At 45.9% G+C, this 16,666-nt stretch overlaps 1 protein-coding gene across 1 annotated transcript in view; it reads right to left on the reverse strand.

Annotated features, from left to right (window-relative positions):
- The window catches only part of LOC147700478 (putative cation-transporting ATPase 13A4), a 965,394-nt gene that overhangs the window by 294,471 nt on the left and 654,257 nt on the right, over window positions 1-16,666 (reverse strand). Inside the window, exons 15-16 of the mRNA XM_086928423.1 lie at window positions 16,143-16,229; window positions 649-805 (exon numbers count right to left, since the gene is read on the reverse strand). Of these exons, the coding sequence (XP_086784549.1) occupies window positions 649-805; window positions 16,143-16,229 (244 nt within the window). The remainder of the gene's footprint in view (window positions 1-648; window positions 806-16,142; window positions 16,230-16,666) is intronic.

The following is a 16,666-nucleotide window of genomic DNA, read 5'->3' on the forward strand; positions in this document are numbered from 1 at the left end:
GTGCTGCTGCTGTATGTAGCAATCTATTAGTGCCTCCTTCAAAAATACTTAAAATAAAATGCATTGTACAGCTGTGAGGTTTGATTTTTAAAACATCACTAGTAAAACAGCTGTATCTGTAAATTGTTTGAAGGTTGAAATTGTAATTGCAATCAAACAGTATATTTTATTGTTTTCCTTTTCATTTCCATGGCATACGCGGGCACCGCACCATCAAGCACAGGACAGCACTATTGCCTTTGCCAATGCTCATTCTAAACTGTAAATTAATGGTGTTCTGGGCCCATAAGGCAATATTTTGCCAAGATATTATCTTTCCACAATTCAATTTTTACCTAAAGTTCGTCTTTCGTTTCTTGCTTATTATAATGCTGTTCACCCGCTGTAAACATGCGGGAGGGCAGATTTAATTTATTTTCAATATCCCCTGCCCCGATTTCTGGGTAGAATTAACATATTTAAAGATGTCGAATATTCCCACATGTGTATATTGAGAATATTGCAGGACATAATAGAGTTCTGGGACTTAGCAAGATGCTCCCTGGGGGCCTCATGCCTACTCATGGGGAAGGGACCAGGGAACCCTAGAAGATTTACCAATGTTGGGAATGCTCAGTGGTGAGTTGTTTTTACTCCATGTCTGAATACCTGTCTCGGGTCTGCAGAAGCTGATCACCTTCTCTGGTGCTCCTTTCATGAAGGCCAGACACTGGTCACCCCCAACCACCTGTGTGACGACCGACATCCTCTGTAGGCCTGAGGAGAATGGGAACTGGTGCACGATGGCGAGGCCTTCGACAGGAACCTAAGGACGAACCAGAACATTACGTCAGCATGAATTAGAACAGTTAGATTAACTTTTCTTCTATTTCACAACTTTTGAGGGCACTATAAGCTATTCAGGACACATGTAGCATAATGGAGGTGTCATATGTCATAGCACAAATGTCCCAGGTGATGTGGCTGATAGACGACTTGGAGCCACAGCCAATTATGAGTACTCAGGGTGACATAGAGTCTCTGCTGGTTGTGGAGGTTTCAACGGAGCCGCGGGGAGGCTTGACACATTGAGGAAGTGTCCTCGGAGTAAGTGTGACTATAGTCACCCCTCCCACCCGTTATAAGTCTCATGGGGCATTATATCCTTAGGGATCAAATCACAAAGTAGTATACCTGTTTAGGTATTGTATACTGTGCATGGTTATTTGGCATGTTCATCACATTGTAAATACTACATGTACATACACTACTTCATTTATATATCTTACAGAAATCGCTCGTTATTATATGATGAATGTAGAAGGGATCCTCTTGGTCCTGAAGAAAAAGCCAAGGAAGGGCTTCGAAACATGATGACTGACATAGGAAGTACTGCTCGTAAGGCAATAATCCTCCGTTTTCCCTACTTTTAATAATACCAGCTCAAAGGAATATTAAAGTTTTTTAGTCCAACGAGCCAGGTATTTTTTAATTTACTCTCTCATTCACTCCTGACCCTTCCACGCACACTCCTACATGACACATAGTCTTTTTTTTTTACAGTGCTGCCACGTAGTCGTAGGTCATAGCATGCCCCGTCCCGCAAAGGGGCGGGTCAACCCTAGGATGAAGCATAACACCAAGGGCCCTTTTGGTGTGTGAGGGGTATTTTAACAAAACTATGCATTTTTCCACCACTGTATGGAACACACATAGTCTGGGAGGACACAGCTTTACATCTGTATGAGGGTGGATCTCTATGTTTTGCATCTGTTGTGGAGGTGACCCAGAGTCTCTACTGGTTGTGGAGGTGACCGAGAAACTTTGCTGGTTCTGGAGGTGATTCAGACACTCTGCTGTTTGTGGAGGTGGCGCAAAGTATCTGCTTGTTGTGGATGAGACCTAGATTCTCTGCTGGTTGTGGAGGTGACCTAGAGTCTATGCTCTTGTGAAGTAGGCTCAAACTCTCTGCTGATTGTAGAGGTGACCCATAATTTCTGCTGGTTGTGGAGGTGACCCAGAATCTCTACTGGTTGTGGAGGTGACTCAGAGTCTCTGCTGGTGGTCAAGGTGGCCTAGAGTCTCTGCTGGGTGTGGAGGTGGCCTATATTATCTGCTGGTTGTGGAGGTGACCTAGAGTCTGTGCTGTTGTGAAGGTGGCCCAAAGTCTCTGCTGGTTGTGGAGGTGACCCATAATTTCTGCTGGTTGTGGAGGTGACCCAGCATTTCTGCTGGTTGTGGAGGTGACTCAGAGTCTCTGCTGCTAGTCAAGGTGGCCTAGAGTCTCTGCTGGTTGTGGAGGGGACCTATATTCTCTGCTGATTGTGGAGGTGACCTAGAGTCTGTGCTGTTGTGAAGGTGGCCCAAAGTCTCTGCTGGTTGTGGAGGCGACCCATAATTTCTGCTGGTTGTGGAGGTGACACAGAGTCTCTGCTGGTCGTGGAGGTGACTCAGAGTCTCTGCTGGTAGTCAAGGTGGCCTAGAGTCTCTGCTGGTTGTGGAGGTGACCCAGAATCTTTGCTGCATCTTGAGGTGATGCAGAGACTCTGCTGTTTGAGGAGGTGGCGCAAAGTCTCTGCTAGTTGTGGATATGACCTAGAGTACTGGTTGTGGAGGTGACCTAGAGTCTGTGCTGTTGTGAAGGTGGCCCAAAGTCCCTGCTGGTTGTGGAGGTGACCCAGAATTTCTGCTGGTTGTGGAGGTGACCCAGAATCTCTGCTGGTTGTGGTTTTGACTCAGAGTCTCTGCTGGTAGTAAAGGTGGCCCAGAGTCTCTGCTGGTTGTGGTGGAGACCCAGAATTTCCTCTGGTTGCATAGGTGTTCCAGAGTCTCTGCTTGTGGATGCAACCTAGTGTCTGTCCTTGTTATGGAGTAGACATAGAGTCTCTGCTGGTTGTGGCGGGGACCAAGAGTCTCTGTTTTTTGTGAAGGTGACTCAGAGTCTCTTCTAGTTGGGAAGGCGACTCCGAGACTCTGAAGATTGTGGTGGTGACTCAGAGACTCTGCTGGTTGTGGAGGTGACCCAGAGTCTCTGCTTGTGGCTGTGACTTAGTTTCTCTCCTGTTTGCGGAGGTGACCTAGATTCTCTGCTGGTTGTGGAGGTGACATAGAGTCTTTGCTGGTTCTGAAGGTGACCCAGAGTCCCTGCTGGTTTGTAGGTGAACCAGAGTCTCCGCTGTTTGTGGTAGCAACCTAGTGTCTCTGCTGCTTGTGGAGGTGGTCCAGAGTTTCCTTTGGTTGTGGAGTCATTCCAGAATCTCTGCTAGTTGTAGAAGCGACCTAGACACTCTACTTGTTGTGGAAGCAACCTATATTCTCTGCTGGTTGTGGTGGCAACCTACAGTCTCTCCTGGTTATGGAGCTGACCCAGAATCTCTGCTGGTTGTGGAGGTGAACAAGAGTCTCTGCTGGTTGTGGATGTGACCTAGTGTATTTCCTGGTTGTGGAGGTGACCTAGAGCCTCTGCTGGCTGTGGAGGTGATCCAGACTCTCTGCTGGTTGTGGAGATGTCCCAGAGTCGCTGCTGGTTGTGGAGGTGACACAGAGTCTCTGCTAGCTGTGGAAGTGACCCAGAATATATTCTGGTTGTGGAGGTGACCAAGAGTGCTTGTTGTGAAGATGACCCAGAGTCTCTGATGGTTGTGGAGGTGACCCAGATTCTCTGCTGGTTGTGGAGGTGTCCCAGAGTTTCTGCTGGTTGTGGAGGTGACCCAGAGACTCTGCTGGTTGTTGTGGATGTGACCTAGTGTCTTTCCTGGTTGTAGAGGTGACCAAGAGTCTCTGCTGGTTCTGCAGGTGGCCAAGAGTCTCTGCTTGTTGTGGAGGTGACCTATAGTCGCTGCTGGTTGGGGAGGCAACCTACAGCCTCTACTGGTTGTGGAGGTGAACTCGAGTCTCTGGAGATAGCCTAGGGTCTCTGCTGGTTGTGAATGTGGCCCAGAGTATCTGATGGTGGTGGAGGTGACTGAGAGTCTCTGCTGGTTGTGGAGGTGACCCAGAGTCTCTGCTGGTTTTTGGAGATGGCTCAGATACTCTGCTGGTTGTGGAGATGACCCAGAGTCTCTGCTGGTTGAGGAGGTGACCTAGAGTCTCTGCTAGTTGTGGAGGTGACCTAGTGTCTCTGCTGGTTGTTGTGAATGTGACCTAGTGTCTTTCCTGATTTTGGAGGTGACCTAGAGTCTAAGCTGGTTGTGGAATTGACCTAGAGACTCAGCTGGTTGTGGAGGTGACCAAGAGTCTCTTCTGGTTCTGCAGGTGACCAAGAGTCTCTTCTTGGTGTGGTTGTGACTCAGTGTTTCTGCTTGTTGTGGAGGTGACCTATAGTCGCTGCTGGGTGTGGAGGCAACCTACATCATCTACTGGTTGTGGAGGTGAACTCGAGTCTCTGAAGGTAGCCTAGGGCCTCTGCTGGTTGTGAAGGTGGCCCAGAGTATCTGATCTTGGTGGAGGTGACCCAGGGTCTCTGCTGGATTCTGGAGGTAGCTCAGAGACTCTGCTGGTTGTGGAGATGGCCCAGAGTCTCTGCTGGTTGTGGAGGTGACCTAGAGTCTCTGCTGGCTGTGGAGGTGACCTAGTGTTTCTGCTGGTTGTGGAGGTAATCTAGAGACTTTGCTAGTTGTGGAGGCAACCTACAGTCTCTGCTGGTTGTGGAGGTGACCCAGAATATCTACTGGTTGTGGAGGTGTCCCAGAGTCTCTGCATGTTTGTGGAGGAGACCCAGAGTCTCTTCTGGGTTGTGGAGGTGACCTTGAGCATCTGATGGTTATGGAGGTGACATAGAGTTTCTGCTGGTTTTGGAGATGACATAGAGTCTTTGCTGGTTGTGAAGGTGATCTAGAGTCTCTGTTGGCTGTTGGTTTTGGAGACGACATAGAGTATCTGCGGGTTTTGGAGGTGATCTAGTATCTCTGCTAGTTGTGGAGGTGACCTAGTGTTTTTGCTGGTTGTGGATGTGGCCTAGAACCTCTGCTGGTTGTGTGGGTGACCTAAAGTCTCTACTGGTTGTGGAAGTGACCTAAAGTCTCTGCTGGTTGTGGAGGTGACCTGGAGTCTCTGTTGGTTGTGGAGGCGACCTAGAGTCTCTGCTCGTTGTAGAGGTGACATAGAGTTTCTGCTGGTTTTGGAGGTGACATTGAGTCTCTGCTGGTTGTGAAGGTGATCTAGAGTCTCTGCTGGTTGCTGGTTTTGGAGGCAACCCAGAGTCTCTGCTGGTTTGGTATGTAGGCTAGAGTCTTTGCTGTTTGTGGAGGTGACCCAGTCTTTGTTGGCTGTGGAGGCGACCTTGAGTCTCTGCTGATAGTGGAGGTGACCTAGAGTCTTTTCGGTTTGTGGAGGTGGCTTAGAGTCTCTGCTGGTTTTAGATGTGACCTAGAGTCTCTATTGGTTGTGGGTGTGTCACAGAGTCTCTGCTGGTTGTGGAGGTGACCTAGAGTCTCTGCTGGTTGTGGAGGTGACCCAAGTCTCTACTGGTTGTGTGGGTGAACCAGAGTTTCTGCTGATTGTGGAGGTGACCCAGAGTCTCTGCTGGTTGTGGAGGCGACCCATAATTTCTGCTGGTTGTGGAGGTGACACAGAGTCTCTGCTGGTCGTGGAGGTGACTCAGAGTCTCTGCTGGTAGTCAAGGTGGCCTAGAGTCTCTGCTGGTTGTGGAGGTGACCCAGAATCTTTGCTGCATCTTGAGGTGATGCAGAGACTCTGCTGTTTGTGGAGGTGGCGCAAAGTCTCTGCTAGTTGTGGATATGACCTAGAGTACTGGTTGTGGAGGTGACCTAGAGTCTGTGCTGTTGTGAAGGTGGCCCAAAGTCCCTGCTGGTTGTGGAGGTGACCCAGAATTTCTGCTGGTTGTGGAGGTGACCCAGAATCTCTGCTGGTTGTGGTTTTGACTCAGAGTCTCTGCTGGTAGTGAAGGTGGCCCAGAGTCTCTGCTGGTTGTGGTGGAGACCCAGAATTTCCTCTGGTTGCATAGGTGTTCCAGAGTCTCTGCTTGTGGATGCAACCTAGTGTCTGTCCTTGTTATGGAGTAGACATAGAGTCTCTGCTGGTTGTGGAGGGGACCAAGAGTCTCTGCTTTTTGTGAAGGTGACTCAGAGTCTCTTCTAGTTGGGAAGGCGACTCCGAGACTCTGAAGATTGTGGTGGTGACTCAGAGACTCTGCTGGTTGTGGAGGTGACCCAGAGTCTCTGCTTGTGGCTGTGACTTAGTTTCTCTCCTGTTTGCGGAGGTGACCTAGTGTCTCTGCTGGTTGTTGTGAATGTGACCTAGTGTCTTTCCTGATTTTGGAGGTGACCTAGAGTCTAAGCTGGTTGTGGAATTGACCTAGAGACTCAGCTGGTTGTGGAGGTGACCAAGAGTCTCTGCTGGTTCTGCAGGTGACCAAGAGTCTCTTCTGGTTGTGGTTGTGACTCAGTGTTTCTGCTTGTTGTGGAGGTGACCTATAGTCGCTGCTGGGTGTGGAGGCAACCTACATCATCTACTGGTTGTGGAGGTGAACTCGAGTCTCTGAAGGTAGCCTAGGGCCTCTGCTGGTTGTGAAGGTGGCCCAGAGTATCTGATCTTGGTGGAGGTGACCCAGGGTCTCTGCTGGTTTCTGGAGGTAGCTCAGAGACTCTGCTGGTTGTGGAGATGGCCCAGAGTCTCTGCTGGTTGTGGAGGTGACCTAGAGTCTCTGCTGGCTGTGGAGGTGACCTAGTGTTTCTGCTGGTTGTGGAGGTAATCTAGAGACTTTGCTAGTTGTGGAGGCAACCTACAGTCTCTGCTGGTTGTGGAGGTGACCCAGAATATCTACTGGTTGTGGAGGTGTCCCAGAGTCTCTGCATGTTTGTGGAGGAGACCCAGAGTCTCTTCTGGGTTGTGGAGGTGACCTTGAGCATCTGATGGTTATGGAGGTGACATAGAGTTTCTGCTGGTTTTGGAGATGACATAGAGTCTTTGCTGGTTGTGAAGGTGATCTAGAGTCTCTGTTGACTGTTGGTTTTGGAGACGACATAGAGTATCTGCGGGTTTTGGAGGTGATCTAGTATCTCTGCTAGTTGTGGAGGTGACCTAGTGTTTTTGCTGGTTGTGGATGTGACCTAGAACCTCTGCTGGTTGTGTGGGTGACCTAAAGTCTCTACTGGCTGTGGAAGTGACCTAAAGTCTCTGCTGGTTGTGGTGGTGACCTGGAGTCTCTGTTGGTTGTGGAGGCGACCTCGTTTCTCTGCTCGTTGTAGAGGTGACATAGAGTTTCTGCTGGTTTTGGAGGTGACATTGAGTCTCTGCTGGTTGTGAAGGTGATCTAGAGTCTCTGCTGGTTGCTGGTTTTGGAGGCAACCCAGAGTCTCTGCTGGTTTTGTATGTAGGCTAGAGTCTTTGCTGTTTGTGGAGGTGACCCAGTCTTTGTTGGCTGTGGAGGCGACCTTGAGTCTCTGCTGATAGTGGAGGTGACCTAGAGTCTTTTCTGTTTGTGGAGGTGGCTTAGAGTCTCTGCTGGTTTTAGATGTGACCTAGAGTCTCTATTGGTTGTGGGTGTGTCACAGAGTCTCTGCTGGTTGTGGAGGTGACCTAGAGTCTCTGCTGGTTGTGGAGGTGACCCAAGTCTCTACTGGTTGTGTGGGTGAACCAGAGTTTCTGCTGATTGTGGAGGTGACCCAGAGTCTCTGCTGGTTGTGGAGGCGACCCAGAGTCTCTGCTGATTGTGGAGGTGTCCCAGATTTTTTTCTGGTTGAGGATTCGATCCAGAATCTCTGTTAGTTGTGGAAGCGACCTAGAGTCTCTGCTTGTTGTGGAAGCGACCTAGATTCTCTGCTGGTTGTGGAGGTGACCTAGAGACTTTGCTGGTTGTGGAGGCAACCTACAGTCTCTGCTAGTTGTGGAGGTGAGCTAGAGTCTCTGCTTGTTGTGAAGGTGACCCAGTGTCTCTGCTGGTTGTGGATGGTGACCCAGAGTCTCAGCTCATTGTGGAGGTGACTCAGAATCTATTCTGGTTGAGGTGGTGTCCCAGAGTCTCTGCTGGTTGTCGAGGTGGCACAGAGTCTCTCCTGGATAAGGATGTGACCTAGTGACTTCCCTGGTTGTGGAGGTGATGTGGAGGCTCTGCTGGTTGTAGAGGTGACCTAGAGCCTCTGATGGTTGTGGAGGTGACCCTGGATCTCTGCTGTTTATGAAGGTGACCTAGAGTCTCTGCTAGTTATGGAGGTGACCTAGAGTCTCTGATAATTGTCGAGGTAACACAGAGTCTCTCCTGGATAAGGATGTGACCTAGTGACTTCCCTGGTTGTGGAGGTGATGTGGAGGCTCTGCTGGTTGTAGAGGTGACCTAGAGCCTCTGATGGTTGTGGAGGAGACCCTGGATCTCTGCTGTTTGTGAAGGTGACCTAGAGTCTCTGCTAGTTATGGAGGCGACCTAGAGTTTCTGATAGTTGTGGAGGTGAACTTGAGTCTCTGGATGCGACTTAGAGCCTCTGCTGGTTTTGAAGGTGGCCCTGAGTCTATGAGGGTGGTAGAGGTGACCCACAAAATCTGCTGGTTGTGGAGGTGTGCCCGAGTCGTTGCTGGTTTCGGAGGTGACTGTGAGCCTCTGCTGGTTTGTGGAGGTGACCCAGAGCACACAGTTTCTGCTGGCGTGGAGGTGACTTGGAGTCTCTGCTGGTTGTTGAGGCCACCTCTTCTCTTTGGGGAGGTGATATAGAGTCTCTGCTGGCTGTGAAGGTGACGTAGAGTCTTTGTTGGCTGTGGAGGCGACCTTGAGTCTCTGCTGGTTGTGGATGTGACCTAGAGCCTCTTCTGGTTGTGTAGGTGACCTAGAGTCTTTGCTGTTTGTGGAAGTTGCCTAGAGGCTCTGCTGGTTTTTCGACGGCACAGCAAACCTTAGGCCAATGACAAACAGAAGTTCATATACAGCTTTGTTTTAAAAAATACCAATTTGTTCTGTGGTTTCTGTGTTGGTTATAGACTTTATCAACGGGCCACTGCTTGAAGAAAAACAATTCCTTGTGAACCTTTTAAGGATTTTGCGAATCTCAATGCATTCTTCAATGTATACATGCATATTTTTTTTTGTTACAGTGGTGTACTAATTTGTTTGCAGCTCAAATGGAGATATGTTTCTGAAACCTTTATATGTTTTACATATTCATGCAAATTAATTTTTTTCTTTCTGCAAGTATTAATTTCTTATCAGTTTGAATAGTTGTGGAATTGGATATTGAACTTTCATTTGCCCGACTGTAATATTTGTATTTTAAAACTCATTTCGTATAACGTCCTAAACTTGTTGTTGACCTATCGACAGTTTTAGGCCATCAACAGCTATGTGTGTCTTTCTTTGACTAAAAATTATTTTCTGTTTACTTCCGTACATATTGCTTTGGTACACAGACAAAATATTGAATTTTAAATATCGATATACAATTATATCGAAGTTTAAATATCGATGGGACAAAATATCGAAGGTAAGTAATATCGACAGTCTTAATATCGATATTAATATGATATCAGTAATATCGAAGTTTTAAATATCGATGTCAAAAATATCGAAATTATAACTTCGATGTTACTAATATCAATTTTTAAATAAATTTAGTGTATATTATATTGTATTTAGTATGTTTTATTATTTATTTTTAATGTAATTTAATTAAATATTGTCTATTACTACTGTAGCGGGTTGTGGGTTTATAGGGGAATAGGGTGGGAAGTAATTTAATTATGTTAAATTAATTATTAATTAGTAGGAATTATTAATTAATTAATTGAGAATTAATTTTTAAATAATTTTAATTAATTGATTAATTGATAAATATGTTCTGTAGCGGGTTATGGGTTTATAGGGGAATAGGGTGGGAAGTAATTTAATAATAATTAATTAATTAATATATGTTTGTAAATATTGTAATTAATAATTAATTGTTAATTATTTTATATTAATTAGTTAATTAATTAATATAATTTGTACTTATTTTTAATTATTAATTATTTGGTAATTAATTAATATTAATATTATTAGTTGGCCTCTTTCTTTGTCCAAAAGGTGCATACAATCTATCGCACCTTCCCAACTGCCGTGCATCAATTGGACTTGGATGTCGGTTTAAAGGGCAATGCTCCGACTTTGGATTTGCTGGCCCCCCTTTCTGAGGAGGGTTTCGATCTATTGAGCCAAAAAATTAAATCTGGCTCTCCAGCAGACCCTCTCATACCGACTCAGTTCAAAAACATGCAGGCGATATGTCGTTCTCCCTTGTTGGCCCTTATTAACACGTCTTTGACCTCAGGGATGGTGCCCACCAAGTGGAAGCAAGCGGTAGTTACTCCCATCCTAAAAAAGCCTACCCTAGATCCTGTAAAACCCGAGAACTATCGCCCCATCTCACTGCTACCGTGGCCTGCTAAAATCACCGAAGCCCACGTGAATAGGATCCTGTCCGACCATCTTGCCAAAGCTAACATCTTGGATCCCACGCAAAATGGATTTCGTGCAGGCCACAGCACGGAGACTGCCTTGTTATACATGGTTGAACATCTGCGCTCCGTGCTTGGCACCGGACGAACAGCGGCACTCTTGTTGTTAGACCTGAGTGCCGCCTTCGATACGGTGTCCCACGAGATCCTATTGCGGAGGCTAGTGGAAGCTGGGGTTAGGGGCACGGCGTTAGGGTGATTCCGCTCCTTCCTTACCAACAGATCCTTTCAGGTTGCGATACCACCTGGCAAATCCACCTCCCACCCGCTCACCTTGGGAGTCCCACAGGGTTCATCTTTGAGCCCCACTCTTTTTAACCTTTATGTGAGTCCGCTGGCTGCGGTAGTCAAACGCTGGGGCCTGACAATGGTGTCCTATGCGGATGACACGCAGCTGGCGGTCACACTAAGTGGGGACTCAGCTGTGGACGCCCTCAACTTCTGTGAGGGGCTACGTGCGGTGGCCAATTGGATGAACCTAAACTGTCTCCAATTGAACACAAAGAAGACCGAGGTGATGGTGGTGGGAAAGCAACCTGGATGGTGGAACGACAACTGGTGGCCCCCTGAGTTAGGAACGATACCTTCTCCTGCCATAGAGATAAAAAACCTCGGGGTATGGCTGGACCCTACATTGAGCTTCATCTGCCAAACTAAGAGGGTGGCTGCCTCCTGTTTCGGCATAATCAGGGGTATCAGGCCGGTGCTCAAATTCTTTGATGCCCCCACTAGACAGCTTGTAGTCCGAGGCTTCGATCCTATCCAGGATAGATTATGCCAGTGTCTTACTTGCAGGTGGGAACAAGGCAGAACTCATGCGGCTGCAACGAGTGCAGAACGCGGCCGCAAGAGCGGTACAGGGATTGCCCCGTCGTTGCTCGACGTCCAGAGCATTGCAATTGCTCCACTGGCTGCCTGTCGCTCGTCGGATCGAGTTTAAGGTGCTTTGCCTAGCTTTTAAAATTTTGAATGGTATGGCTCCACCGATTTTGATGAATTTACTGACCCCATATGTTCCTTCTCGATCCTTGAGATCGATGGGTCAGAATTTGTCTGTTGTTCCACGCTTTCTGCTGTGCAGGATGGGTGGCCGCTCCTTCCGGGTTGTGGCGGCCAAATTGTGGAACTCTCTTCCCAGTGAAATCCGAGCTATGGAGGATTTACTGCTATTCAGACGTGCCATCAAAACTTTTCTTTTTAACTAATTTTCCTGACTTTGCTGCGCTTTGTGATGTTGTGTTTACCTTTCCTGGCGCCAGGACGCCCCTTTGCTGGGGCAGCTGTGCGCGGTATAAAAACCAATAACATAACATAACATAACAGTTAATTACATTAATTAGAGTAATTTTTTTAATATATAATTTTTTGTTATTCTTAATTAATTGGGAAAAATAATATTAATTATTAAATTAAATTACTTACAGCTAATGAGCTAATATATTTACTGTATTGTTATTGTTAATTAATAATTAATTGGTAATTAAATAATATTAATTAATTTTGGGTAAAGGAGTATTTTTAGGGTTCAGGGTCAGTTTTCAGTTATTGGGTAAAGGGGTGTTTTTAGGGTTCAGGGTCAGTTTTTAGTTTTTGGGTAAAGGGGTATTTTTAGGGTTCAGGGTCAGTTTTCAGTTCTTGGGTAAAGGGGTATTTTTAGGGTTCAGGATCAGTTTTCAGTTTTTGGGTAAAGGGGTATTTTTAGGGTTCAGGGTCAGTTTTCAGTTTTTGGGTAAAGGGGTATTTTTAGGGTTCAGGGTCAGTTTTCAGTTCTTGGGTAAAGGGGTATTTTTTGGGTTCAGGGTCAGTTTTCAGTTTTTGGGTAAAGGGGTATTTTTAGGGTTCAGGGTCAGTTTTGGGTTTTTGGGGTACAGGGATATTTTTAGGGTTCAGGGTCAGTTTTGGGTTTTTGGGGTACAGGGATATTTTTAGGGTTCAGGGTCAGTTTTGGGGTTTTGGGGTACAGGCGTACAGGGTAAAAATTAAAAAAAATACATTAAATCAATTAAATTAAATTAAAAAAAAGAAAATTACATTAAATATTAAGTGTTTTATTTATTTTAAATGTATATGTATTAGTTTTAATTTTGTTTTAATATTTTTATTTAATATTTGTAAAATTATATGTATTTTAAAATTATTTTTACATTATTAATACATTTAAAAAAACGATATTTTTAACTTCGATATTTTTGTACTACGATATTATTTTTTCGATATTTTTGTACTTACCTTTATGAAGATATGACTCCGATATTTTTGATGTCGATATGTTTGTGCCGATATTTTTGTATTTCGATATTCTGTCTGTCGATATTATGTCAGACATTCATTGCTTTGACTTTCTGACTATATACCTGCCTCTGTCCAATGAATCTTGGCACTAATCAATAATTGCTTTCATTATAACTTTCAGCATCCAAAAAGTGTTGTGTGTGTTCATGCCAAAGCCACCTGCGGATACACTTAGACAACCGTGTTAAAGTACCTGGATGCCTCCTGCTCTGGTTCTATCCCACAAACATCCATAGTGTTTGTTCAGTTCAGCCATTGCACAGCTCTTTGGTGAGTACTCTCATGCTCATTGCGCTCTACCGCACCGCTCAAAGAGTGATCACACGTAAACAAAGACTCCAGCAATATGTCCTTTCACATGGGGCAAACCCCATGTGAAAGGGCCTGCGTCAGTCTTACTCCTGCTGTGAGGCAGGCGTACAAAATTGACACATTTGTGTCCTAGAAGTGGTGCAGGGAAATCTTATAGATTTCACTGCGTCACTTCTATGACCCTTTCTTGCGTCAGAACGCCCCCCTTCATACATTATTCCTGACGTACATTATACATGGCATAGGTATAATGTGGCACAGGGGTTTACAAAGTGACGCATCTACCTAGATGCGTCACTTTGTAAATATGGCGCAACAAGGAGCATTTACAATGCGGCGCACCATGGGTCAAAAGCAGCGCATTGCTGGACTTGCATCGCAAGCGCGACACAGCTCCAGCAATGCTTTGGGGGGCCCTAACTGGACAATGCTGCGTCAAGCCTTACGCCTGCTTCAAGCAGGTGCAGGGTTTTGACACAGCATTGGCCTAATAGTGACTGGGGTGAAATCTTGTAGATTTCACTCAGCCACTTTTAGGAAGCGTTCCTGCGCAGGAACGCCCCTCCCCCCCCCTGCGCCTGAATGCCTCCTTATGGCGTAGGGCTTTACAACGTGACAAATTGCCACAATGCGTCAGGTTGTTATTACCCCGCACCATGGCGCATCTTTTGCGCCGCCGCTGCGCACCAGAAAAGAGGCGCAAGGGGCTTGTAAATCTGCCCCCATGTGTTTCCCCTTGGCTCCAGCCTTTCCCGCTTTCCCGCGTCCTCTCCCGCAGCTCACCTTTTCTCAATTCTGCTCTGCTCTGCTCGCGGCTCGCACACCTTCACGGTTCTCAGGACTCACCCAGCTGAACTGGGATCTCGGAGTCACAGTACCGCGATTCGAGCCGCTGATCTGCCAACAATCCGCTGAGTCGACCTCCTCCCTCCTCCTCCTCCTGCTACAGCCGCTGCTGAAAATCTCTATACTATGGCATGGCCCCCCTGCCTTTGGGTCTTCCGCAGTGGGGCCTACAGTAGCTTTTTTTCTGGCTTTTTGTCGGAGCTCTGCTGCTTGCTGCTCTGCTCTGCTCTGCTTGCGTCGTCGTCTACGCTTGTAATCTTTCATTGGAGTATCGCCATTTATAAATGCATGCTGCCATGCCGTATTGAATGCTGCATCAACACTCGAGGTAACACAGGGTACTTTGCCTGAGTCACTCAGTTCTTATTCCTTTGATCAATCACTTTCATTGATGATGCTTTTATTCATTCATATTTTGGCATAAAGCTTTTTCTTTCATTTCAAATGTTCACTTGTCATAACCAGACCTCGGCGGCAGAGAAGCTAGCCACGACCTAACCGCAGTGGCCTGTGCCACAGCCAGGCACATCACGGGAATGTTTGAAAATACCCTGAGGCAACACTTCAAAGTGCTGACGTTTGAAGGGCCTTCTTTGCCTTTCTATTTTCAGGACCGTCGGCACGCACAACAGCCTCCACCCTTACTGGTCAGACTGGGGCCCATGTTTTGAGATCTTTGGGGGGGTCATCTAATAATACCTTTGGTTGTGCCCAGCGTCCCGATGGGGTCGAATCTGCCTGTTTGATATTCGATGACAGCCTAACTGCTCCGAGATTTCACCAAGAGACATTAATATTAATTTGATACTAACAGTCCCCGTAGTCTCAAGAACATTGTGCTGACTATGCTGAATGCATTGCAAACACACCCAATAAATAACATGATTTAGGACACATGTGACTCCACGCCCCATCATTTGCTCATTCGCGTGCCTGGGATGAGCCTGCACTTATACAAATTATGAATATGTTCACCACGGCCCTGGTGGTTCTCCTCAGCTTTTTACCTAAATGTGATCATGATTATACGTTTTTAATGTTTTCTTTGTATCCTCTTGTCTCTCCCCAAACTAGGTCTGTCCCCAGGAGATATAATGAGGATTGCCTCATGTGAAAGGACACATTGCTGGAATTGGGTCACTTTTGTGACACACTCCAGCAATGTGTCCCTTTTCCACCATTCAGAAACGTCAGAAATACCGACGTATCTGTACCTCCTTGCGACATGATGCGTCATTCAGTAAATATGACGCATCAAACATGTCGCAAAGAGGGCGCAGTGAGTAGTGATGCGTCGCTGCTTTCACGCAGTGATGCGTCACTTCTCATAACTGAGACCCTTGGTTTGTAATGTTTTTTAATCGCATGATGTATCTGCCAAATTTGGTCTTAGATTGCTGGACTTTGGTTTGAATCTTTGACACAGAGTTGCCTGTCATACACTTGGTGGGATACGAGGTGACCACACACTCTGGGGTTAATGAGCTAGGGTTCCACTGACTCATTGATGACATCACTTTTTCAAATGTTATTGCAGTTACCCCTGATGAAGGGTTATATACCCGAAATGCATTGGGTTCTGGTGGAGCAATAGGTCTATCGCCATACATGAATTTGAATTTTCAATGGAATTGATTATGGAGTTTACAAATGATATATACTGAAAATTTATGCACCTAAACAACAAGTAAAGAAGTGAAATTGAAGAACTTCAAAACATCTTTTCTGGATTTATTAAGATTTTGGTAGAGCATCACAGGACTTTCAACTAACACGTATGGTGCTCAGGTGTAATTGAGATGCCTTATTCTACATCAATGTTGAATACTGCAACCTTTTCATAACATTTTGATTTAATTTAATTTCATTTTATAATTAGTTCTATTTTTTTCCATAGTATCGACCAGCAGTTCAAGATGGTTTGATCTATTTAGAGCTTTATGTAAATGTGTGTATTTCTCTGCTCTTAACTCTTTCTGCATGTGCTGCATTCTTCAGCTCACATTTAAAGAGAAAAAAGCCTCTGAGGATTGGTTTGTCACAGGAAGCTGCCCCTTAATGCGCAAAAGCAATCCTGGCTGTAACGTAGGCACCCTTGCAGCATGGTGCGTGGGAGCCTCGGTCGACTCTTGGCAGCCAGCACAGGGGGAGAAGAGGAATGCATCATAACTTAGTCGATATGGCTCATTCCCGCCCTCTCCATTTGAGGCGGCACAGCAAGTGCTGCATTGAGTTGCGTCAAATCTTTGTAAATCTTCCATCCCAAATGTAAGTACCTGAGTGGCCTTCGGTCCGGGCTTGAGAATCATTGATGATGTTCGCTTCCCAACGACGTCTTCACTGATACTCTGATCCTCAACCGCCTGGCAGCAAAAAGAAGGAAATCATATAGGGCAGTGTTAATCAATGTAACTAACAACATATATACATATTGTTTAATTAAATAAAATCATAAACTCATATATAAGATTAGTAAAGTACATGTGGTGCTATAACATAACAATTCTATCTCTAAATGTTTCAAGATACTACAGTTAATTTTTTTTAAATAATCGATAGGATGTTTGCGTCCAACAGAGCTCAGTAGAGCCTCAGTTGTTAACCCCTTCACTGCTGATGACGAGCTCAGTTCGTCATCAGCCATGTTGGTCGTGTGCGGTTGACGAGCTGAGCTCGTCATCCGCACACGACCACGCATCTTTTTTAAAAAAGCCGCACAGCGCTAAAATATGCGCCGTAGCAATGTGGTTAAGCAGTGCTTGAAGGCCATCTTGAAACCAAAAGTGCCCTTTTTATACAA

Source organism: Lissotriton vulgaris, chromosome 7 (genome assembly GCF_964263255.1).
Source record: "Lissotriton vulgaris chromosome 7, aLisVul1.2, whole genome shotgun sequence".
Classification (NCBI taxonomy): domain Eukaryota; kingdom Metazoa; phylum Chordata; class Amphibia; order Caudata; family Salamandridae; genus Lissotriton; species Lissotriton vulgaris.